The following is a 24,336-nucleotide window of genomic DNA, read 5'->3' on the forward strand; positions in this document are numbered from 1 at the left end:
TAGGCTCCTCTCACCCTTTGGTCTCACCGTGCTTGAGAGCTTTTGGTCCTCTCTACTAAGCTTTTACAAAGAACACTTATCTTCCTAAGGCCGTGACCCGGATGGGACAGATATTCTTGCCTTCAGTCTGTTGGGTGCAATGCACTCATTGCCAAGCTAGCCACGGGGGGTTTGGAACGAGGCAGCTCCTATTCGGGAAGTTCTGTACATCTGTACGGCTCCTCTCGGCTGGGGAGCACGACAGGGCCCATCTCTAGAAGGTCTCTTTTATGAGTGGATGAAAATAAAAAAAAAAAAAAACTGGGAAAGAACATTCAGGAAAGGTCAACAGCACCGTGTCACCGTAGATCAGAGACACGAACATCAGGCACACCCGCATCTGGGGACTTAGAGATTCAGAACAGTGGAGGGTGCTGATCTTCACTGCCATCTTCCTAACCAGAATTCACTTCTTCACCCTGTGACACCAAAACGCCTTTCCACCTATTCCCTCCTTTAGGAGAGCACGACTTACGGCCAGGGTTTGGACTCTTGTGTTGAGCTCTGGTTTCTGCCCGGCCTTGCCACCAGTTTGTGCAGAGTCTGTGGGTTCACTAGAACGAGCAGGTGAGTCTTCCTGACCCTCAGCTCTCCAGGTCTGGCTATTCCTAATGTGGATTAAGAGATCAAGGAGCCGTTCTGAATCCTTGCCATATGTTTTTAGGGAACAAGACTGAGGAGAAGACAGTAAGTAACACTGAACCCCTATGGAGCACAGACCCCATGGGGGGTTCCATATGTCACCTGCTCCTATCCTCACCGCTGGCCGCCAGGAAAATGTGGATAGATTTAGTCTAAGGAGGTCTCACATTTTCCCGGTGACACAAAGCTAGTGAATGTTGGAGTCAAGACTCAACTTCACATCTTTCTGAGGATAAAGGCTATAACAATGTTTTGCTACCCAAATTTGTATAGACAATGATTTTTGCCTGAATTCTCCATTTAAACTCTAGTGTCTTGCAGGACTTGAGAAAATAGATGCTCATTCTCTGTTGAAGCAAACATGTTTGTTTGTTTGTTTCTCCATGTACCTGTCACACATGAATCATGTACTTATATGTGTCACACTAACCTAGCTTCCACTTCTGGGACCAAAGAAATCATCTAGGAATTTTGAATAAAAGTGTTCATAATATTAAGAAATTCAATATTGGTAATCTCAAATGGGTGTCAAGAGAGACACAGTGAAAAATCATGTGTTTTTTTTTTCCTGAGAAAAAAATGACATCATAAATATTTTCATGAATAAATAAGGGTGACAGGAGATAGGTAACAGAGTTGATTAAAATGTGAAAACCAAGATTATTTATATTAATATACAAAATGACAAGATAATACAACAAAACAGATTAATTCTACAAATAAGATTATCATCCTTTACAAAAATTATATTTTTTCTCTTTTCATTTCTGTGAATTACTTCATAAGAGAATACACAAATTATATCTTTGAGAAAAATTTCTTTAGCAAGAGAAAAGGGTTGCTGTGGGAGAGCGGGCGTCATCCTGCAGGAGCCCAGCTGCACACAATAGGACAGGGCGAGGGCAGACAAGAGGAGGACAGGACGCCCTGCGCTCTCCTGGCGTGGCCAGCAGAGACAGCCAGGAGCTGAGTCAGTGTGTCCTGGGGATCCTCCTCCTCACAGCTCCCTGGGGAAGGCCGTGCCATCCTGGCTGGACTCAGACTCATGGCTCTGGGCAGAGTCATGGCACCCCCAGCTCTGAGGCTCCCCCTGCTCCTCTGTGTGCTACTGCTGCCGCTGGAGGCCCAGGGAGGGTACCGTGGACGTAAGTGGGCCCCAGGTAGGTGATGGCTGTGTGGGTACACGGGAGGGGCAAGAGGGACCCATCTTGGAGGACCTGGTACCTCTCTGCACACCCAGCACGGACCATAGCACTGTGGAGGCTCTGGGCTGGTCAACACCTGGCGTCCAGCCTGTGACCCAACCTGGGAACAGTGACAGTGGAGGAAGGCCCTGCACCTCTCCTTCCCCTCCTTTCCAAAGACCAGGAACAAATGGCACACGCTATGGGGAAAGGGGCATCGGCTCTAGAGTCTAAGGGGCCAACAGGACACGACTCTTTGACCTGTGCACATCTGTGGGGCCACGCAGAGGTACTCATGGGTGGAGGAGGTGGAGAAATGGTGAGGTGTGGAGGGAAAAGACACTGGTGGGAAGATAGGAAGGACGAAGCCAAGGTGAAGTTACCATCCGAGGGAACAGAGAGTGGCAGTGTCAGGCGGGCCACTGGAGGAGCAGGTGCTGGAGAATGACCCTGGAGAGAGGAGAGAGGGGCAACAGGCAGGTCGGCTTCCCCTCTGCATCTGCAAGTCCTGCAGCCTGGGGAGGCTTGGGAGGTGTCTAGGCTTCTCTGAGGTCCCAGGGCCAGAGTGTAGACTCCATGGGGGTGACCTCACCACGGCCGTGTCTGTGGGGGACAGGTCTTTGGTGGATGTGCCTGCAGAGGCCCAGGCCGACCCGCCACTGATGTCTTCAGGGGAGGAGGGGTGTCAGGGAAGGTGAGGATCTAGGACACTGCTGACTCCCAGGGTCTGGGGAGGGCGCTGGGTCCCGGGTTTGTGGAGAATTGAAGCTGGAGGAGGAGGCTCTCTGGGCAGCGGCCCCCCAGCGGCTCCTGTTTCTCCTCAGCGTCCCCGTGGACTCCGTGGACTCCGGAAGCCGCGGCCTGTAAGCAGTGGCCCAGTGCTGAGGGCTGCAGCCTCCGCTGCTCCTACTTCCAGAAGTGTCAAGGGAACAGCACGTGCTGCTTGACCTTCTGTGGGAGCGTTTGCCTGAGCACCCTGTGAGCTGGGGGGCCTGCTCCCTGCCCCCACCCTCCTCGCAGAGGCTGCGTCCACCGAAGCCTGAGGACCTCTACTCACAGCACAAGGCCATCCACCCCAGAGCCACCTCCCAGGTCGGAACCCCTGGTCCCTGTCCAATAAACTGGATCGGCACCTGGCCTCTCCTGCTCCCTCAGCGGTGTGCACCCAGAACCCAGGCGACCGGCAGCACCCGCCCTCCCTGGCCCAGGGCTCCACTCTCCTCCTGTCCTGCTCTCTGCTCTGTCCCTTTGCCACACACCCCGCTGGGCCCAGGAGGCTCCGCTCCCGCGGCTCTGCTCACTGAACCCCTTCTCCCGGTGGGCACACTGCTCGTGGGCAGCTCCCCAGGGCCAAGGAGGACACGGCTGGCCCGGAGCCAGGGGACCTGGTGAAGCATCCGAAGGTGCAGGGAGAGCCTGGGCTGGGGGGGCCCAAGCGCTTTCCTGGCCCACCCCTGCCCACCTCCCGCTCTCCTTCTCCAGTTCAGGTCAGGGTTTCTTTCCAATGGGGACCTGAGTCCAGGACACTCAGGGGGGTGCCCAGAGCCACAGAGACTGAGGGGCTGTGAGGGGCCTGGAGAGGACGCTGTCTGCACGGCCTTTTGCTCACTTCCTCACATCCTCTGGGACAGGAGGCCGCGCAGGAGGGCCTGCAGCACCCCCCTCACAGTATCCGCCCCCACCAACACGGCCATCCTGAGTCGGAGCCTGACCTCGGGCGGGGATCTGAGGCTCCAGGGCCTCTGCTTCCTGAATGTTCCTTACTGACCCCAAACCCTTTCCTTTCTGCTCTTGTTCTCTTTGATCCAGAGGAACCCAAGGTGGTGGGAGAGGTGGTCCGTGCTGAGGTCCAGGCTTAGCTGGCACAGGGTGTCCAGGGCTCTTGCCTGGATCCTACTGTCAGTGGACATCCATCCCTGGGGGACAGTCTCTGCTCCTGGGTGAAGTCACAGTTCCTGGGAAGGATCCTGGGGCTGGACCCAGGGCTGGGTGACAACAGCCACCTGGGGCCTGGCCTCAGATGTGAAGAGACCTCAGGCAGGTGGCCCTGCCCAGGGCAGCCGGGCTGCCCGAGGCTCCAGCCCAGTGCTGGCTGCTGGGCTGCTCCAAGGGAGGGGCAGAGGGGGAACTCCCCCGACCAGAGCCCCTGACCTGCCTCATAAGCTCTCGGGGCCCAGGTATTTCAGGCTCGTCTCCACCTCTGACAAGGTCTGCTCTTGGACAAGGGACCTTAGCACAGATGCAGGACCAACCACCAAGACAGACGTCACTGAAGTCTCCCTCCCGCAGCCTGACTGTCCAAGCACCTTTCCAGCCAAGGGGAAGGGAAGTGCTGGGCTGGCCATGCCCTCTCACTGGCTCAGGACCAGGGACATGGGCTGACTGGTGTGGGAGGGGCCCTCGGGACACCCCTCCGTGCCCCAGAGACCCAGAGGCTGTACCCAGGTGCTGGCTGTGGAAGGAGCCACCCCTTCCTGGTCACGGCTGTGCTCTGCCTGGCGTGGAAGCATCTGTGTGTCCCCAGGTGAAGCAGAGCCTGGGAGCGAGGATGTAGGACTCCTGGAGACTGGAATCTCGTGGGCAGAGGAGGAAGCCAGTGGGAGTCTGCAGGCTCTGGTCTCTAGATGTCAGTCCCAGCTGCAGAGGAGCCAGAGGGGTCTGTTGGAGACCAGGGTTGCCACGGCTTTGCGTTTTGTTCCCCTGTGCCCCAGACCTGCTCCTTTCTCTATGTGATTAAATGAGAAGATTCTAGAAGGATCTTCTCCTCACACCTGTACCTGAAATTCACAGATGGGTGTTACCAACACTGTCACCAGCAAGGTGTGTCCTACTCCTACCTCTGGTAGCAGTCTGCCTCCTCCCAACCCCAGGCTGCCTAACTCATGCACTACAGTAAGTCATTTGAAATGCAAGGAATGGGTTTAGTTTTGAACCCAGTACCAACGATTGACATCAGACAAAAACATGCATTGGAGAAAGGATAGCCTCTTCAACAAATGGTGCTGGGAAAAGGGGAAATCCATATGGAACACAATGAGATTAAACCTCTAGGGCTCAGCATGTGGCTCAAGCGGTAACATGCTCTCCTGGCATGCACAGGCGCTGGGTTCGATCCTCAGCACCACATAAAAATAAAATAAAGATGTTGTGTCCACCAAAAACTGAAAAATAAATATTAAAAAATTCTCTCTCTCTCAAAAATAAATAAATAAATAAATAAATAAGATGGATTCAAACTAAAAAGCCTCTTCTCAGCAAAAGAAACAATCATTGGGGCTGGGGATGTGGCTCAAGCGGTAGTGCGCTCGCCTGGCATGCGTGCGGCCCGGGTTCGATCCTCAGCACCACATACCAACAAAGATGTTGTGTCCGCCGAGAACTAAAAATAAATATTAAAAATTCTCTCTCTCTCTCTCCTCTAACACTCTCTCTTTAAAAAATAAAAAAAATTAAAAAAAAGAATTGAGGTGAAGAGAGAGCCTACAGTATAGGAGCAAATTTTTACCACACACATCAGATACAGCACTGATCTCCAGGATATATAAAGAACCGAAAAGATGATAGCAATCAATTGTGGACTAAGGAACTGAACAGACACTGGTGAGAAGAAGATATATAAACAATCAACAAATATATAAAAAACTGTTCAACATCTTTAGTAATTAGAGAAATGCAAATCAAAACTACTCTAAGATTTCATTTCTCCACGGTCAGAATGGCAGTTACCAAGAATACAAGCAATAATAAGTGTTGGTGAGGATGTGGGGAAAAAGATACACTCATATATTGCTGGTGGGACTGCAAATTGGTGCAATCACTTTGGAAAGCAGTATGGAGATTCCACAGAAAACTTGAAATAGAACCACTTGACCCAGCTATCCCACTCCTTGGTCTATACCCAAAGAACTTAAAATCAGCATACTATAGTGACGCAGCCACATCAATGTTGATAGCAGCTGAATTCACAATAGCTAAACAGGAATCAACCTAGATGCCCATCAATAGATGAATGGATAAAAAAAACTGTGGTATATATACAATGGACTATTACTTAGCATTAAACAAGAATAAAATTATGGCATTTGCGGGTAAATGAATGGAGTTGGAGAATATTATGCTAAGTGAAGTTAACCAATCCCCAAAAACTAAAGGCCAAATATTTTCTCTGATTAGTGGATGCTGATCTATGATGGGGATGGGGCATGGGAAGAATGGAGGAACTTTGGGCAAAGGGGAGGGTGGTGAGGGGTTATCGGGTAGGAAAGATGGTGGAATGAGATGGACATCATTACCCTAGGTACATATATGATGGAATGAATGACGTTCTTGGTCACACGTTTCTGTACAACCAAAGAATTGAAATGTTGTGCTCCATTTGTGTACAATGAATTGAAATGCATTCTGCTGTCATGTACAGCTAAGGAGAACAAATAAAAATAATGGTAAAAAGAAAAGTGTATCAGACAAAATACCATTAGAATATATACTGCACGTGGCATTCAAGAACAATCTTCTCTCCAGATGAAGTTGTTCCTAACTCTGAAACTGTAAAGTTACATTTTTTAAAATCTGGAGTGGTGGCTCAGTGGCAGAGCGCTTGCCTAGCATGTGTGAGGTACTGGGTTTGATCCTCAGCACCATATAAAACTAAATAAATAAAATAAAAGTATTGGATCTATCTACAACAACAACAACAAAATATTTTTAAAAGAATACCCATCAGTTAACATATCCACTGTTTTGGGAAGAATTCTCTTCTTGAAACTCTTCAGAGAGGGGTGGTAAAATGGGGAAGCCAGACTCTAAGTCATAGTGCATTAAACTTCTGATTTCTGAACTCATTCTGAATTGGTTTCGCTGGGTAAGGTTGCCCCTTAACATGTCGATTCAAGGATTCTGTCATTGACTCACTGCATGGAGGTCTGGTGACATCGATGCCACCTGCATTGCTACCATCCAAGACGACCACTCCCACCTGCTCTGTGCAGCCACACTGCTCTGCCTTTGGGACCTGCTGTAGGAGCAGGCTATTCCTCAGCTCTGTGGTGCTCTTGGTCACACGTTTCTGGAGTTTCGAAGAGTGGAGAGTCCCGCAGGCACAGCGCTACCTCTATGCAGACACGTGAACTGCAGAAATTCATTTCTACTCCACCACGAAGCGCCCTGTCGTGTTGACCCGGACACAGAAACATGGAATTGAAATCCACAGGGCACCTTGTAAGAGTTCTGACCTGGGCAGAGTAGGCCTCGTTGCTGCTTCCTGTTGGCAGTTCTTGTCATTCCCCTTTCCTCCCAACTTCAGACGCAAAGCTCTGGGGATAAACAGACTCTAGAGGAGTCTGTTGAAGTAGACTTCAGTTACTTTGCATCATTTCTGTATTCAGAAGGTTTTAAAAAATCCTTCATTGAGTGTTTTTTTTTTTTTTTAACAAAATTCACAAGGCTCAGATGAACTGCCCTGCTCCTGTGGAAGTCACGTACTGGAACACGAGATTCCTTACGACACCAGTCCACGCAAGGCAACCTTACACAGATTCATAGGGGACCTGAAGAAGGACGGTGTTACCACCCAGGAAGAGGATGTGAAGCAGCCATGACGTTATTGTGGAGAAAGAAGGCTTCTTGGTGGTGGTGCACCACTGTCTGACCACATTGTGGGCGACTGGTTCAATCTTGTAAAACTAAGATTGGTCTGGAGGCTGGGTGGAGTGCACTGGCCTAGGCCATGGGCTAGCTGGGCACACCAGGTGAGCCTAGGGGCTGCCTCTGCTTGGGGGGCCTGAAGGCAAGGTCCACAGGGGTTGGCCTAGTGACTGGGGCTTCCAGGCACAGCACAGAGCCTGAGGCCACCCGGGCTGGTTTAGCAAGTCTGACGTAGACTTGTTTAAAATCTATTTTTACCAACAGTTAGAAACCTGACTCTGATCATTTATTTATTTGCTTGTTTGATTTTGTTTACATGTAAAGTTGTTTCAGAACTGTGAACACAAACCTCCATGAAGAATTTACCAAAGACCTCTCCAAAAAACTCAAAGAAAGGCCTGCTTGCCAATTCCCAGGTTGAAATGGCAAGTGAGAAATGAACTTTTATTCTAAGAAGCCCAGGAGATTCGTTTATCAGTTCTAAGATCATTAAATGGGGTGGCAAAAAATCGTAAGCTTATGTACATTATGGGATGGAAACAATTTTGGGGATTATAATAAAGGTAGTCAGAGATAGTAGGATGAAGGGGGAAGGAAAAAAATTCCCACTCTTGGTAAATGCGTATATTTATCAAAGGTTTCCTCCGGCTCACTTCTCAGTAAGAACAGCTCAGCAGTCCCACGGTCCCACAACACTGCCCTGGGTTCTCTTAAACATCTCCCAGTGGACACAGGTGGTGGGCCAGTGGGAAGTCCAGATTCTCACAGGTTTTCAAGGTATTCCTGTAAGAGAAAGAGGAAAAATTTAGACAGAGGCCAAGAAACTCTGAGAAAGAAGCATTAATCCCCAGGCTTGACCGTGCCCACACCTGCCAGCCGACAGGCAGGAATTTCTTAATGGAACAACAGAAAGTGTCCACCCTTGACCCGGTGAAGGGTAGGGAGCTTTGGGCCTGGCTAAGCCAAAGGGGCCCACAGGAAGTCTGACTGCGCGCGGAGGCAGTGGTCAGAAAGCTGGACTAGCAAAGCGGAAGAGCCCTGTACAGACCGTGACGATTACCTAAGGACGGAGGCTGTGGGCTCTCAGCTCTTTCTTCCCACTTTGTATTTGCCAGTGAGCTGCTTTCCAGGTTTCGGGGACTTTTGTCTCCTACTATTTCTGTGTCTTGGGTTTGGGAAACTCCAGTCATTTGTTTAGGAATCATGGGCTCCGAAGAGAGGGCGGTCGTGGGTGAAGGCACAGACCCAACCACGCAGCTCCCAACTCACTTTTTCCCAGCAGATGTTACCACAGTAGGTCCAGCAGCACACGTGGTTCTTCTGGGCACATTTGAAGGTCCTCGAGCACTTCTGGGCACAGTCTACTATGTTTGGCTCTCCTGAGCACTCCTCCACCAGCAGCTCATCTCCCGAGAGTGGAACTTAAAGAGGTGCGTAAGGCTGCGTCATTGCCAGACCTAGAGAAGGAACCCTCCATACACTGCTCCTTCTAGAATCTTTGCCCCCAGCCCCCAGCCAGCTATCCATCTGCCTAAAAAGAAAATTCCCTTTCTGAGCCTCCTCAGCTCCTACTCAGAGCTGCCTCTTTGTGGACCACGTTGTCCCCCCCCCCCCCCGCCCCCAGGTCCCACCAGTGTGGCAGGTCCTGGGCCCTCTTTGAGCCTCCTGGAGACCAGACTCCGCAAACCCCAGCATTCATGCCTCCTCCCGTGAAATCTGTGCTAACTTAACAGGAGATTCCAGGGTCTGGCAGCAGAGCAGAGACCCGACTTTCTCCCTCCTTCTCTTCCTTGCTGCCTCTGCCTTTCAGAACTCGGTCTCTCTCCAAATTCTTATCTCTCTTGGTCAATTTTCTTAGTCTCTCCAGTGATTTCATTTTATTCTCATGCCTCTTTGCCATCTTGTCACATGCTGAAAGGTGTGTATACATTGCATGCCCATTTGGTCCTCATCAGAGCGAACATATTAGGGCAAGAGCTTATGGAACTACGGAAAGTAGAACAGCTTTGTATCATCACCCAACCTCAAAGACGTGGGGAATCATCATCTCCATAGCTGACAGAATTTGTATAACGTTGAAAGTTGCTCATTGCTCTTTTCAAGGTGGGAAGAGGGGACACCAAAGGACCTCAGCTTGGGAATGTCTTGGATCTCTGTGCATATCAAAGTGATTCTCCAGCGGGTGATTCTGGGAATGGGTCCTGAGTCAGGTCCACCAGATGTGATGCCCCTTCACTTGCTCAGGAATGAGCACTGCCCTCTCCTTGGGTTCCCAGCGAGTCTCAACACCTACCATCATGTTTTGACTTCATTTCTCCCAGCACGCACAGCAGCACCACACACAGGAGTGTCAAGGACGGGGGCATCCGGGACTTCATGATGCTGACCACGGGAGCAGAGTATGTTGCGAGGGAGATTTCTTTTCCTTCCCAGTTGAGGCTAGAGATCAAGAGGTAAAGAGAGGGAGGTAAGGGGTGGGTGGAGGGAAAGTGCTCATAGACTTTCCACACTTTACCTTCTGGCTGTCCTCCGTCGCCCTCTACCTCCCGCCACAGACTCACACCTTAGCGGAGAGCTGCCTTTGCCCCACGCCGTCTTTTCTTCTCCCAGCTCATGCGTTCCTTTTTCCTGAGTAAGACATTTTTTAAATGTCTTGCCTTCCCTTGGTTAAAAGGTAATTCAGACTCGTCTTACAAAATACTTAAAACGCACAAAAAAGAAAGCGAGATATTTCTAGTGACTTACTGTTTGGGCCTATGGTATTCCACTCTACATATGTGCCTGGATAGGTATATGAATCGTTTCAGAAAATGGAAATCACACGTAATTTTTTTTTTCATTTCAACTTAAAGACTCCCTTTGACACTTCTCGTAAGGCAGTGTAGTCTGGTGAATTCCCTCTTGTTTTTATTGAACCTTTCTTCAATGTATCTTTTTACTTTTATGGACACAGAGTCCTACGTAGTCATGAGGTACAAGATACGTTTTGCTTCATGAACCCACGGGATAATCATCAACTCCAGTAATTAGCATGTCAATCACCTCAGACCTCCATTTCTTTATAGTGAGTGCATTCAGATTCCTCTCTTCTAATTTGAGATATGTAATGGATTATTGTTCATTGTATGCACCCTGCTGGGCCCAAGAACACCAGCCCCCCTTCCTTCTCCTCAAACAACCATTTTGTACCCACTGACCAACCTCTCCCCATCTCGACTCCTTTCCCTTCTCCTCGGCGTCTGCTAAACACTATTCTACTCTCAACCTCGATGGTATCAACTCTTGGGATTTCACTTATGAGGAAGATTGTAAGGTGTTTGTCTATCTGTCCCTCACTTATTTCACATAACATAATGTGCTCCAAGTCCAAATGACAGGATTTCATGCATTTTATGGCTAATAGTATTCCACTGGAGATATATATCTGGGAAACATTATCTTCATAGCTTACATATATATGTAAATATATATAAAATGTCCATTCAACTGCCAGGACTTTTATTTTGAATATTGTGAATAATACTGCAACAAACATGGAAATGCAGGTGTCTTTCCAACATGCTGATTTCACTTTCTTTGGGATGTACCCAGTGGTGGGATTGCAGATTGTATCATAGTTTTGTTTCTAGTTTTTTCAGGAACCTCCATACTGTTCTCTATCATTGCTATACTAATTTACATTTGCACCAACAGTGTGTACATTTCCTCTTTGTCTACATATTCACTAGCTCGTTATTTTTACTTTGTCTTTTTGATAATAGCCAGTCTCCCTGGGATATGATGGTATCTCACCATGGTTTTTATTTCAGTTTCCTTAGTGATTAGTGATGTTGAACAGTTTTTCATACATCTCTTGGCCATTTTTATATCTTGTTTTAAGATACGTCTATTCATATTTTAACCTCTTTTAAAACTGGGTTATTTTTGTTTGTTTTGCTGTTGAGATTTTCTTGGTTGCTTAGGTATATAGTTTGTAAATATTTTCTCCCGTTCTGTAGGTTATCTCTTTGTTGTGTAGATTGCTCCTTTGCTGTGCAGAAACATTTTAGTTTGATATGGTATTTGTCAATTTCTGTTATTTTTGTCTGTATATCTGGGCTCCCAACCAAAAAATAACTGCCTGGGGCCAATGACCCAATAATTTCCCTTATATTTTCTTTTTTTTTTTTTTAAAGACGAGTGGGGGGGAGAGAGAATTAATTTTTTTAATATTTATTTTTTTTAGTTTTCGGCGGACACAACATCTTTGTTGGTATGTGGTGCTGAGGATCGAACCCGGGCCGCACGTATGCCAGGCCAGCGCACTACCACTTGAGCTATATCCCCAGCCCACGAATGATCTTTTTAATGTGCCACTGAATTCAGTTTGCTAGTATTTGGTTGAGCATTTTTGTATCTATGTTCATTAGAGATATTGACCTATGGTTTTCTTGTTTTGTTATGTCTGTATCTGGTTTTGGTATCAATGCAATGCTGACCTCAGAAGGAGTTTGAAAGAATTTCCTCCTCTTCAATCTTTTTGAGTAGTTTGAGGAAAACTGATATTAGTTCTTTAAACGTTTAGTAGAATTCTGCAGTGAAGAGATCAGTCCTGGGCTAGTCTTTGACGGAAGACTTTTCATTTCTGATTCAGTCTCGTGGTTTATTGTTTGTCCATTCATGTTTTCTATTTCTTCATGATTCAAGTTTGGTGATTCATTTGCATCTCTACTTCTTGTTTTCAATTTTCTGTCTTAATTTGTTTTCTGTTACTAATACAGAATACCTGACACTGGGTGGTTTAGAAAGAAGATAAATTTTTGTGGTTCATGGGCATGGAAGCTGGGAAATCCAGAGCCCAGAGCCAGCGTCTGCTTGGCTTCTGTTGAGAACCTCATGACAGATGGCAAATGGGTGCATGAGGAAGGGAGAAGAAAAGAGAAACTCTCGTGATAGCTTCCCCATGTCCATGGAAAAAGCATTAATCATTCCTGAGGGCTCTGCCCCCATGACCCAAACCCCTTCCTCGAGGCCTCACTATCTAACACTGCCACATGGAGCAATTAAGATGCAACATGAATTTTGAGGACAACCCCTATTTAAACTATGGCAAAGAAAGATGACAGATATTCCCTGAAATTCTCTCCCCTTCGCCACCTTACTGAAGATTGTTGGTGCTGTCTAGACGTGGGCACTGGGGTCCGAGGGGCCTGGGCTTGATTCTCAACCTTAATACATTTAAATCCACAGAAGTTCTGCGATTGACATAGCAGTTTCTCCATCTACAATGTGAGTTCTATTAATGCCCACATTGCAAATGTTGAATACACAAAGCACTTGCATAGGGCCTGGCTCACAGTACTTGCAAAATAAATGTTGGTTATTATTATTAAACTTAGACTTCTTTTTCTCCCCGTAGAAGGGTAAAGGTTATTAAGTCTCATTGACTTTGTTGTGGACTTCAAAATTTTTATCAATTATTTATTTAATCTACTTGAAATAAATTCTTACAACTGAGTAAGGTTCTACCTTCATTTATCCAGCCTACATTCATTCAACCTACAAGGATTTATGTAAAGTGACTGCTGTAATCTAGGAACTATTAGAAGGACTCAGGGTACAGCTGTGAACCCGCCTCTCACTGAGCTCACTTCTAGCAGAGGAAACTGGGAGTAAAGGGGATCCAGAAAAGAAATACACAGTGTATCGGTGTGAAGAAGAACAGAATGAACTAGGAAAGGGTGTGGGATCTGCAAAGTAAACACAGTGTAGGCAGAATAAATGCTGGCTCTTGTTTTAAGCAGCTCATTGGTGAAGCTGGGGCTTGAAAGAAGGAGGTTAAGCGTGGTTTGGTTTGGTTTTTTAATTTTGTTATAGTTGTAGATGGGGACAGAATGTCTTTATTTATTTTTACGGGGTGCTGAGGATAGAACCCAGTGCCTCCCACATGCTAGGCAAGCCCTCTGCCACTGAGCTGTGGCCTGAGCCCTAAGGGGTGTTTTTTTTAAAGCCCCAGCCCTTCTTTACTACTCTCTTATTCCCAGCTGTTTTTTTTTCCTCTCCTGAAGGAAGATAGAAGACGCAGATGCAAGGAGAAGTCAATACAAAAGAGAAATCTGGCTATTACGTAGTCATGGAAGGCATCATGGAACCTGTTCCTGCAAGTGAACCATTTCCAAAAAAGTCTTTATTTTTGCTTCAACATTTTCAACCAAGCAGAAGAAAACCTACAGGCATTCCATGCATTCATTGAAATCCCTTCAAATCTCAAAATTGGGAATTTGCAATGGGCAAAATTTTATATATAGAATGTATTTATTTATTTAAGGTGCACAACTTTTGAGATGAGCTAAATTCATTTTCCTCTTGGCATATATGAAAGATTATAAAAAATAACAATAAATTTTGAGCCATTTGAAACTTTAAATGAATTGCCTTTAATTTTAAAAAAATAAAATAAATTAAAAAATTTAAAAAAATATTTTTTGGAAATAACTTCAAAGTTGCAAGAGTAAGAATAGTGCAAAGATCATCTATTGACCATTTACCCAGATTCACCTATTTTTAAGGATTTACCTCTGTTGCTTCCTCTCTGTTTCTGTCTCTATGTCTCCCTCTCTGTTTCTCATATCTTTTTTTTTTCTGAATGATTTGAGAGTAAATTTTATTTTCCATAGCTCTCATTTCTAATCGCTTCTGTAACAAAAGGGTAATTACCTCTTAACAAAAAGGTAATTCTCTTGATGATCATGGCATAAGTAGCAACTTCATTTAAATGCCGATAAAATATAATTTAATCTACTATGAGTATTCCGTTTTATCAATTTACCCGATAATATATTTGTCTACATTTGTTGAAGAATACAGCCAAACTTTTCTTTTAATTGAACATTCCTGACTTGGGGTTGGTCTGAGATTTATTCATAATTAGATTCAAGGTAGATCTTGTCCATGGGACCACTATGTGGCGATGTGGAGGCACCCAGTGCCCATCCATGCCAACCTTCTCTGTTTCTCTACTCGAACAACAAGAGCAACAATTAATCCCATAAACAGTGCCGGTGTGAGGGGACAGGACGTGCACTGGGGGCCCAATGAAGCAAACCCAAAACGAGAGCTTTCACAGGCTCTCGCACTTACAGCCCAGGACGTTCATCTCCACTCACCTCTGAAGGTGTCTGACCGGAGGTGCTGTGTAATTGTGTGGCCAGCAGCTCTTTGACCTCACCTGCAGGCCTGTGGGACCCAAGCACTCAGGGTAAGTGAGGAGCAGAATGAATTCCCATAACGCAGATTCTAATCATCCAGCTGGCTGTGACAGATCTGCGAGTTCTGTTCCAAATCATAAATTGGGGACATACAGAACATTGACCCTGGTTTTCTATTCAAGGAGTGTTTTTTTTTTAAATTCATTTTGCTGCAGGCAAAATAGACAGAGAGAGAATGATGTGAACCTGCCGGACTCTCCTCCCCTGAGACACGCTCACAGCAGTCTGGGTGACTGTGGAAGTAGAGAAAGGATCTAGGAATATCTTTTTCTTTTTTTTTTTTTAAGAGAGAGAGGGGGGAGAGAGAGAGAAGAGATAAGAGAGAGAGAGAGAGAGAGAGAGAGAGAGAGAGAGAGAGAAAAGAGAGAGAGAGTTTTTTAATATTTATTTTTCAGTTTTCGGAGGACACAACATCTTTATTTTTTATGTTTATGGGTGCTGAGGATCGAATCCAGTGCCCCGCACATGCCAGGCGAATGTGTTACCACTTGAGCCACATCCCCAGCCCCTCTTTTTCTTTTTTTTTTAATTTTTAAATTCTAATTTGTTATATATAATAGGGGGTTGCATTACAATTCATATTACATATATAGAGCACAATTTTTCATATCTCTGGTTGTATACAAAGTATATTCACATCATTCAAGTCTTCATACATCTACTTTGGATAATGATGTCCATCTCATTCCACCATCATTTCTGATCCCCTGTCCCCTCCCTTCCCCTCCCACCTCTTTGCTCTATCTAGAGTTCATCTAATCCTCCCATGCTCCCCTTCCCTTCCCCACTATGAATCAGCCTCCTTGTATCAGAGAAAACATTCAGCATTTGTTTTTTGGGGGATTGGTTAACTTCACTTAGCATTATATTCTCCAACTCCACCCATTTACCTGCAAATGCCATGATTTTATTCTTTTATTGCTGAGTAATATTCCATTGTGTATGTATACCACAATTTTTTTATGCATTTATCTACTGAAGGGCATCTAGGTTGGTTCCACAGTTTAGCTATTGTGAATTGTGCTGCTATAAACATTGATGTGGCTGTGTCCCTGTAGTATGCTATTTTTTAAAAATATATATTTATTTTTATGTGGTGCTGAGGATCAAACTCAGTGCCTCACATGTGTGAGGCAGGTGCTCTCCCACTGCCCCAGTAAGCTGTTTTTAAGTCCTTTGGGTATAGACCGAGGAGAGGGGGTCAAATGGTGGTTCCATTCCAGGTTTTCCAAGGAATCTCCATCTGCTTTCCATATTGGCTGTACCAGTTTGCAGTCCCACCAGCAATGTATGAGTGTGCCTTTTCCCCACATCCTCTTTAACACTTTTTGTTGTTTGTAATCTTAATAGCTGCCACTCTGACTGGAGTGAGATGAAATTTTTGAGTAGTTTTTATTTGCATTTCTCTAATTGCTGGAGATGATGAACATTTTTTCATATATTTGTTGATTGATTGTATATCATCTTCTGAGAAGTGTCTGCTTAGGTCCTTGGCCCATTTATTGATTGGGTTATTTGGGTTTTTTTGGTGTTTAGCTTTTGGAGTTCTTTATATACCCAAGTGATTAGTGCTCTATCTGATCTGGCAATATGATTCCATACCTAGAAGATCCAAAAAGTTCCACCAGGAAACTTTTAGAACTAGTAAATGAATTCAGCAAAGTAGCAGGATATAAAATCAACACCCATAAAGTAAAGGCATTTCTGTGTATCAGTGACAAATCCTCTGAAAGGGAAATAAGGAAAACTACCCCATTTACAATAGCTTCAAAAAATGAATATCTTTTTCTATAACGTTGCTGGATGGCCTTTGTGAAGTCCTGTCCAGGTTTATATCCTTTCTCTGTTGCTAGCACCATCCTAACACTACTGTACCACCAATATCTTGTGGTTTTGAGCCGATACAGGACCTTTTCCAAGAGGGCTTGGAAAAGGCCACAGAAGGCAGAGAGTTAAAAGAGTTAAACCAGATGCAGATCCTGGCTCCTATTTTTTTTTTTTTTTAAGAGAGAAGAGAGGGGAGAGAGAGAGAATTTATTTATTTAAGTTTTTTTTTTTCCGGCGGACACAACATCTCTGTACGTGGTGCTGAGGATCGAACCCGGGCCGCACGCATGCCAGGCCAGCGCGCTACCGCTTGAGCCACATCCCCAGCCCCCTGGCTCCTATTTATTTTGGGCAAATCACTAATCGTCCCTGAGCATCCGTTTCCTCATTCACAAAGTGGGGGAAAAAAAAAACATCACTGTCCTTACAGCGTTCTTGAGGGGATTCCATGAATCATCCATTGAGTGCTTAGCGCTAATGACGGATAGGTAGGGAGTGCTGTGTAAAGTTTGGTAAATAGACCAACAAAACACTCAAGGAAGTATCCAGAATCACACAGTTTGTGATGTGTGCTGCCAAGGCAAGTACCAGAATCACCCAGTTTGGTACCAAATCCCACTAAGCATAAAATATTTAATATTGCTAATGGATACTCTCAAAGACCCTGAGTTTAGTACTATTAGATTCATCTTTTGCAAGTGCAGAAACTGAGGCACAGAAGAGTTAAGCAACTTGTCTAAGTCCACATGGCCAATAAGTGGCAGATGGAGAATTTGGAAGGAAGTGAGTCTTGGGCCAGGTATGGCCGATGATGGAGCCCCTGGTTTCTCCCGAACCTGGAAGCCAGGCTGCACCTAGGGTCCACTCCCATCCCACAAGCCTTCTTTCCAGATGCTCTTAGGAGATAGCAGAGGAGCGAGAGGGGCCCGTTGACTGTGGAAGCTCTGGGTAAGTCCTGACTGGGGCGTGGGGCATCCCCAGAATTACCTGGCTAGATTGAGGAGAAGGAAGAAGAAGGGAGAAGGAAAGCCTATGGGTGGCCCTAATATTTTCTTCTGTAGCTCGGTTCCCTCCTCTTCTTACTTTACAGTGTATGTTTGGTCTTGACCTCTTTGTGGGGCCCCTCATCTCTTTGTCTCACTTACGTCTTTCTGTACAAAAAAAAAAAAATGTTTCTTTGCAGCATCACTTTTTGCTTTCATACTAATTAGTGAGCAATCCAAGCTTAGTGCATAAACTTTATGGGTCTATAAAGACGACTTTTGAAATTCCAAAATCACTGTTCATTTGTTACCCTGTGGTGATATTTATGTATATATCCTCGGAGTCTTTTTTTTCCTTATGCACATCTATTTTTTTAAAAATTGTGGATAATCCTGTAAATATTTAAAATCGTAACAGGTAAGATATTTTATAGTCCTAAATATGTTATAAAACTTCGTAGATCGACAGACTATTCTGATAACTGATCACCAGTCATTGGGCATCTCGGTGGTTCTAGTTTCTCCTGGTAATAAATTATGTCACTATCATTAGTTACACGAGTAACTAGTTCCTTGAGTTATTTCTTTATTCCTCGGGAAAGACAATAGAAATAAAAATGGAAATAAACACGATTCAGTCTTTTTACAAGATTTTTCCTTTTTACAAGATGTGGGTTTTATTTGCACCAACAGAGTATGGGTCGGCCCATTTCCCCTCATCCTGACCCTCACCTTGGCTGGTCCAGAGGATAAGTCAGAGGAGCCATGGGATGTTGGAAGCTCACACAGCTGTAGTGCCATGATTAATGTGTAGGCTTATCAGACACAGCCCTAAAACCTGACTCTCTCACTTGCTAATTGTGTGACTTTGGCAGGTTATTGTGTCTCTCTGAAACTCACAATCACATGTACAGACGGGAATAATAGAGTACAACCCACTGGGACCATAAGAATCAAGTGAGCAAGTGGATAGGCATGTTTTCTTTCTTCTTCTTTTTTTAAAACATGGTCTTAAGTAGATTTGTTATCCATAGTTAAGATTAACAATACACAAAGTGGGTAATGAAGAAAAATGCAATTAAACTTTTTAAAAAATCTGACTAAACTTTTGAGTAATTTTGTGTCAGCTTAACATGTTTTTGCAAGTATTTTCAAACTGATTCCCTTTAAAATTACTATTTTTAATTGTCAAGCAATAGTTGCATGTATTTATGGGGTACAATGTGATGTTTTGATACATGTCTACATTGTGGAAAGATTAAATCAAGATAATTTAACAATCCATCACTTCACAAACTTTATCTTATTCATGGGTGAAAACATTTAAATCTACATTTTAGTAATTTCAAAATGTGCAATGCATTTATTAAAGTCATGATTCTGTTCAAAAAAAAAAATCACTGAAACTTTGTTCCTATTGTCTTCCTGAAATCTTGTGCTCCTTGATCAACATCTCCTCTTTCCCGTCCATCTCTGTCCCCCACCTCTGGTAACCACCACTGATCCTCTACTTCTGTGAGTTTGGCCTATTATTTTCCCTATTTTTATTGGTGCATTATACTTGTACATATGGTGGGATTGTTATTACATGTTTGCACAATCACACAATGTGACAATAGAATTGGTCAATATCGCTCCCACCACCTCCCCTTTCCCGACGCTCCTCCCACCCTATGGTCCCTTTCCTCTAGTCTACAGACCTCCCTTCACTGTTCTTAGGATCCTTTCAACGCCCTGCGCCTTTCTCTTCCTTTTTCCTTTCTATCTTCCACATATGAAAGAAAATACATGACCCTTGACTTTCTGAGTTTCGCTTATTTCATTTAATATAATGTTTCCTACAAGTGGCATAGTGTCGTCTTCTTCATGTCTGAGTAAAACTCCATTCTGCATGTATACCACATTCCTTCTCCCATTCACCTGCTGAAAGACACCCAGGCTGGTTGCATAGTTTGGCTACTGTGAATTGTGCTGTGATAAACGTGGGTATGCAGGTATCCGTATAATATGCTGACGTTAATTTTTCAGGATAAATGTTGATGTGTGGAAGAGCTGGGTCATACGGTGGTTCCGTGCCTAGTCTTCTGGGAGCTTCCATACTGATTTCCATAGGTTATACTGACGTACAACCCCATCAACAGTGTAAAAGTGTTCTTTTTCTCCACATCCTCTCTGGCATTTACTATTGTCTGTATTCTTTATGACTGTAGCTTTGATTTGCATTTCCCTAATTGCCAATGATATTGAATATTTTCTCATGTATTTGATGATCATTTGTATTTCTTCTTTTGAGAAGTGTCTGTTTGAGCCAGCTGCGGTGACATGCGCCTGTAATCCCAGCAGCTTCAGAGGCTGAGGCAGGAGGATCGCGAGTTCAAAGCCAGCTTCAGCAATGGCGAGGCGCTGAACAACTCAGTGAGACCCTATCTCTAATAAAATACAAAATAGGACTGGGGATGTGTCTTAGTGGTCGAGTGCCCCTGAGTTCAATCCCCAGTGCCCTCCAGAGAGAAGTGTCTGTTTAACTCGTTTGCCCGTTTATTAATTGCGTTATTGGGGGGGGCATTGGTGTTAAGTTTTTTCTTTTTATATTCTAGACAATAATCTTCTGTCCAAAGAGTAGGTAGTAAAGATTTTCTCCCATTCTGTAGGTTCCTCTTCCCAGTCTCAATTGTTTCCTTTGCTGTGCAGAAGCTTTTTAACTTGATGCCATCCCATTTATGAACTGTTGACATTATTTCCTGAGCTTTAGGGTTCTGTTGAGGATTCGCTGCCTGTGCCTCTCTGCTGGAGTGCTGACCCCGCATCTTCTTCTGGTCTGCTGAGCTCACTGTTTTTAAGGTAGGGAAACTGGACCTCAGTGTGGTTGGAGAAGAGAGGAAGGTGGTTCCAGTTGAGGCTGGAGAGATAGGCAGGGTCCCCACTTTGGTGGGGGAACATTTTTTTTAAAATTCTTTTTAGTTATACATAACATTAGGACTCATTTTGGCATAATTATTAAAAGCATGACATACAATTTTCTCTAATTCAGTCCCCAGTACTTCCCATTTTCTTTCTCTCCTCCCTTGTCCCTTCCCTCAGCTCTACAGATCTTTCTACGATTGTCTTCTTCTCTTCTCAAGGACACCCTGGATGGTGGGTTTTCCTTTCCTAATTCTGTGGTGGAAGGTCCAGGATAGGGTCTGTGCCTGAGCAGGCTTCAGCTTTTCCTACCCCTTGGCACAGATGTTTTCTAGATGCACAGGGGCTTGAGTCCCTTGGCTGACTTGGCTTCTCCAGGAAGGAACTGACTTGTGCACAGATGTTTATTCAATGCATCAGTGGGCGGAGGGAGAGTCTGGAATCACCCATTTTAACAACGCTGCCAACGCTAGTGATCAGCCTATAGAGACTCAGCAACCACCACCTCTGACAGAAGACCTACCTTCAATCGTTTATACCAGGGGCATTCTAACTGGTTTTGTGCCAACAGGATTTTATTAACACATGAAATCTTGGCAGAGAACTAAGACACCAAACTCAACCTTTGCATTTCAAATGACTTATTGTTGTGCATGAATTAGGCAGCCTGGGGTTGGGAGGAGGCAGACCGCTACCAGAGGTAGGAGTAGGACACACCTTGCTGGTGACGTGTTGGTAACACCCATCTGTGAATTTCAGGTGCAGGTGTGAGGAGAAGATCCTTCTAGAATCTTCTCATTTAATCACATAGAGAAAGGAGCAGGTCTGGGGCACAGGAGAACAAAACGCAAAGCCGTGGCAACCCTGGTCTCCAACAGACCCCTCTGGCTCCTCTGCAGCCGGCACTGACATCTAGAGACCAGAGCCTGCAGACTCCCACTGGCTTCCTCCTCTGCCCACGAGATTCCAGTCTCCAGGAGTCCTACATCCTCGCTCCCAGGCTCTGCTTCACCTGGGGACACACAGATGCTTCCACGCCAGGCAGAGCACAGCCGTGACCAGGAAGGGGTGGCTCCTTCCACAGCCAGCACCTGGGTACAGCCTCTGGGTCTCTGGGGCACGGAGGGGTGTCCCGAGGGCCCCTCCCACACCAGTCAGCCCATGTCCCTGGTCCTGAGCCAGTGAGAGGGCATGGCCAGCCCAGCACTTCCCTTCCCCTTGGCTGGAAAGGTGCTTGGACAGTCAGGCTGCGGGAGGGAGACTTCAGTGACGTCTGTCTTGGTGGTTGGTCCTGCATCTGTGCTAAGGTCCCTTGTCCAAGAGCAGCCCTTGTCAGAGGTGGAGACGAGCCTGAAATACCTGGGCCCCGAGAGCTTATGAGGCAGGTCAGGGGCTCTGGTCGGGGGAGTTCCCCCTCTGCCCCTCCCTTGGAGCAGCCCAGCAGCCAGCACTGGGCTGGAGCCTCGGGCAGCCCGGCTGCCCTGGGCAGGGCCACCTGCCTGAGGTCTCTTCACATCTGAGGCCAGGCCCCAGGTGGCTGTTGTCACCCAGCCCTGGGTCCAGCCCCAGGATCCTTCCCAGGAACTGTGACTTCACCCAGGAGCAGAGACTGTCCCCCAGGGATGGATGTCCACTGACAGCAGGATCCAGGCAAGAGCCCTGGACACCCTGTGCCAGCTAAGCCTGGACCTCAGCACGGACCACCTCTCCCACCACCTTGGGTTCCTCTGGATCAAAGAGAACAAGAGCAGAAAGGAAAGGGTTTGGGGTCAGTAAGGAACATTCAGGAAGCAGAGGCCCTGGAGCCTCAGATCCCCGCCCGAGGTCAGGCTCCGACTCAGGATGGCCGTGTTGGTGGGGGCGGATACTGTGAGGGGGGTGCTGCAGGCCCTCCTGCGCGGCCTCCTGTCCCAGAGGATGTGAGGAAGTGAGCAAAAGGCCGTGCAGACAGCGTCCTCTCCAGGCCCCTCACAGCCCCTCAGTCTCTGTGGCTCTGGGCACCCCCCTGAGTGTCCTGGACTCAGGTCCCCATTGGAAAGAAACCCTGACCTGAACTGGAGAAGGAGAGCGGGAGGTGGGCAGGGGTGGGCCAGGAAAGCGCTTGGGCCCCCCCAGCCCAGGCTCTCCCTGCACCTTCGGATGCTTCACCAGGTCCCCTGGCTCCGGGCCAGCCGTGTCCTCCTTGGCCCTGGGGAGCTGCCCACGAGCAGTGTGCCCACCGGGAGAAGGGGTTCAGTGAGCAGAGCCGCAGGAGCGGAGCCTCCTGGGCCCAGCGGGGTGTGTGGCAAAGGGACAGAGCAGAGAGCAGGACAGGAGGAGAGTGGAGCCCTGGGCCAGGGAGGGCGGGTGCTGCCGGTCGCCTGGGTTCTGGGTGCACACCGCTGAGGGAGCAGGAGAGGCCAGGTGCCGATCCAGTTTATTGGACAGGGACCAGGGGTTCCGACCTGGGAGGTGGCTCTGGGGTGGATGGCCTTGTGCTGTGAGTAGAGGTCCTCAGGCTTCGGTGGACGCAGCCTCTGCGAGGAGGGTGGGGGCAGGGAGCAGGCCCCCCAGCTCACAGGGTGCTCAGGCAAACGCTCCCACAGAAGGTCAAGCAGCACGTGCTGTTCCCTTGACACTTCTGGAAGTAGGAGCAGCGGAGGCTGCAGCCCTCAGCACTGGGCCACTGCTTACAGGCCGCGGCTTCCGGAGTCCACGGAGTCCACGGGGACGCTGAGGAGAAACAGGAGCCGCTGGGGGGCCGCTGCCCAGAGAGCCTCCTCCTCCAGCTTCAATTCCGGGGACCCAGCGCCCCGCCACCGTGCTCCTGCACTTTCCTGGCACACTCCCCTGTGCCCTACCCAGACCCTGGGAGTCAGCAGGGTCCTAAAGCCCTTCACCTTGGCTCCGTCCTCCCTATCTTCCCACCAGTGTCTTTTCCCTCCACACCTCACCATTTCTCCACCTCCTCCACCCATGAGTACCTCTGCGTGTCCCCACAGATGTGCACAGGTCAAAGAATCGTGTCCTGTTGGCCCCTTAGACTCTAGAGCCGATGCCCCTTTCCCCACAGCATGTGCCATTTGTTCCTGGTCTTTGGAATGGAGGGGAAGGAGAGGTGCAGGACCTTCCTCCACCGTCACTGTTCCCAGGTTGGGTCACAGGCTGGACACCAGGCGTTGACCAGCCCAGAGCCTCCACAGTGCTGCGGTCTGTGCTGGGTGTGCAGAGAGGTACCAGGTCCTCCAAGATGGGTCCCTCTTGCCCCTCCCGTGTACCCACACAGCCATCACCTACCTGGGGCCCACTTACGTCCACGGTACCCTCCCTGGGCCTCCAGCGGCAGCAGCAACACACAGAGGAGCAGGGGGAGCCTCAGAGCCGGGGGTGCCATGACTCTGCCCAGAGCCATGAGTCTGAGTCCAGCCAGGATGGCACGGCCTTCCCCAGGGAGCTGTGAGGAGGAGGATCCCCAGGACACACTGACTCAGCTCCTGGCTGTCTCTGCTGGCCACGCCAGGAGAGCGCAGGGCAGCGCAGGGCGTCCTGTCCTCCTCTTGTCTGCCCTCGCCCTGTCCTATTGTGTGCAGCTGGGCTCCTGCAGGATGACGCCCGCTCTCCCACAGCAACCCTCTTGCTAGTGGGACTTATTTTATGAATTACACGATTTATTTCTGATTTCTCATTTCAAATTTTTTTACAGAAAGAAGCAATGAAAAATATCATTGAAAAGATTTTTATTGTACTACTTAAAATCAGCCCATATGTCATTGAATTATTTTTTGGTTTCTCCACGCATTGAGCATGAAGAATCCTCTTTTTTTCCTTCATATTTGTCACCAGCCATCTTTGTTACCTCTCTTTTGCCACTTTTATATAATAGTTGACTAT

General features: G+C 47.0%; 2 protein-coding genes and 1 long non-coding RNA gene across 3 annotated transcripts; 1 reads left to right on the plus strand and 2 right to left on the minus strand.

The window, feature by feature from the left end:
- The first annotated feature begins 1,633 nt into the window (after nucleotides 1-1,633).
- On the plus strand, nucleotides 1,634-3,002 carry Wfdc10b (WAP four-disulfide core domain 10B). The gene is made up of 2 exons (XM_040276099.2): nucleotides 1,634-1,841; nucleotides 2,690-3,002. Exons 1-2 carry the CDS (start codon nucleotides 1,727-1,729, stop codon nucleotides 2,845-2,847), a joined length of 273 nt encoding a protein of 90 aa, XP_040132033.1. The 5' UTR covers nucleotides 1,634-1,726; the 3' UTR covers nucleotides 2,848-3,002.
- A 4,785-nt stretch (nucleotides 3,003-7,787) lies between these two features.
- Wfdc11 (WAP four-disulfide core domain 11) lies at nucleotides 7,788-14,814 on the minus strand. Its single transcript, XM_078049016.1, has 4 exons — nucleotides 14,654-14,814; nucleotides 9,802-9,947; nucleotides 8,778-8,929; nucleotides 7,788-8,291 (listed from the first exon to the last, which is right to left on the minus strand). The coding sequence occupies exons 2-4, from the start codon at nucleotides 9,884-9,886 to the stop codon at nucleotides 8,271-8,273; spliced, it is 258 nt and encodes an 85-aa protein (XP_077905142.1). The 5' UTR covers nucleotides 9,887-9,947; nucleotides 14,654-14,814; the 3' UTR covers nucleotides 7,788-8,270.
- An 8,051-nt stretch (nucleotides 14,815-22,865) lies between these two features.
- LOC144378207 (uncharacterized) lies at nucleotides 22,866-23,950 on the minus strand. Its single transcript, XR_013439884.1, has 2 exons — nucleotides 23,743-23,950; nucleotides 22,866-23,178 (listed from the first exon to the last, which is right to left on the minus strand). It is a non-coding gene; the product is annotated as an uncharacterized LOC144378207 (long non-coding RNA).
- Nucleotides 23,951-24,336: the final 386 nt, after the last annotated feature.

Source organism: Ictidomys tridecemlineatus, chromosome 5, assembly GCF_052094955.1.
Source record: "Ictidomys tridecemlineatus isolate mIctTri1 chromosome 5, mIctTri1.hap1, whole genome shotgun sequence".
Taxonomy (NCBI): Eukaryota; Metazoa; Chordata; class Mammalia; order Rodentia; family Sciuridae; genus Ictidomys; species Ictidomys tridecemlineatus.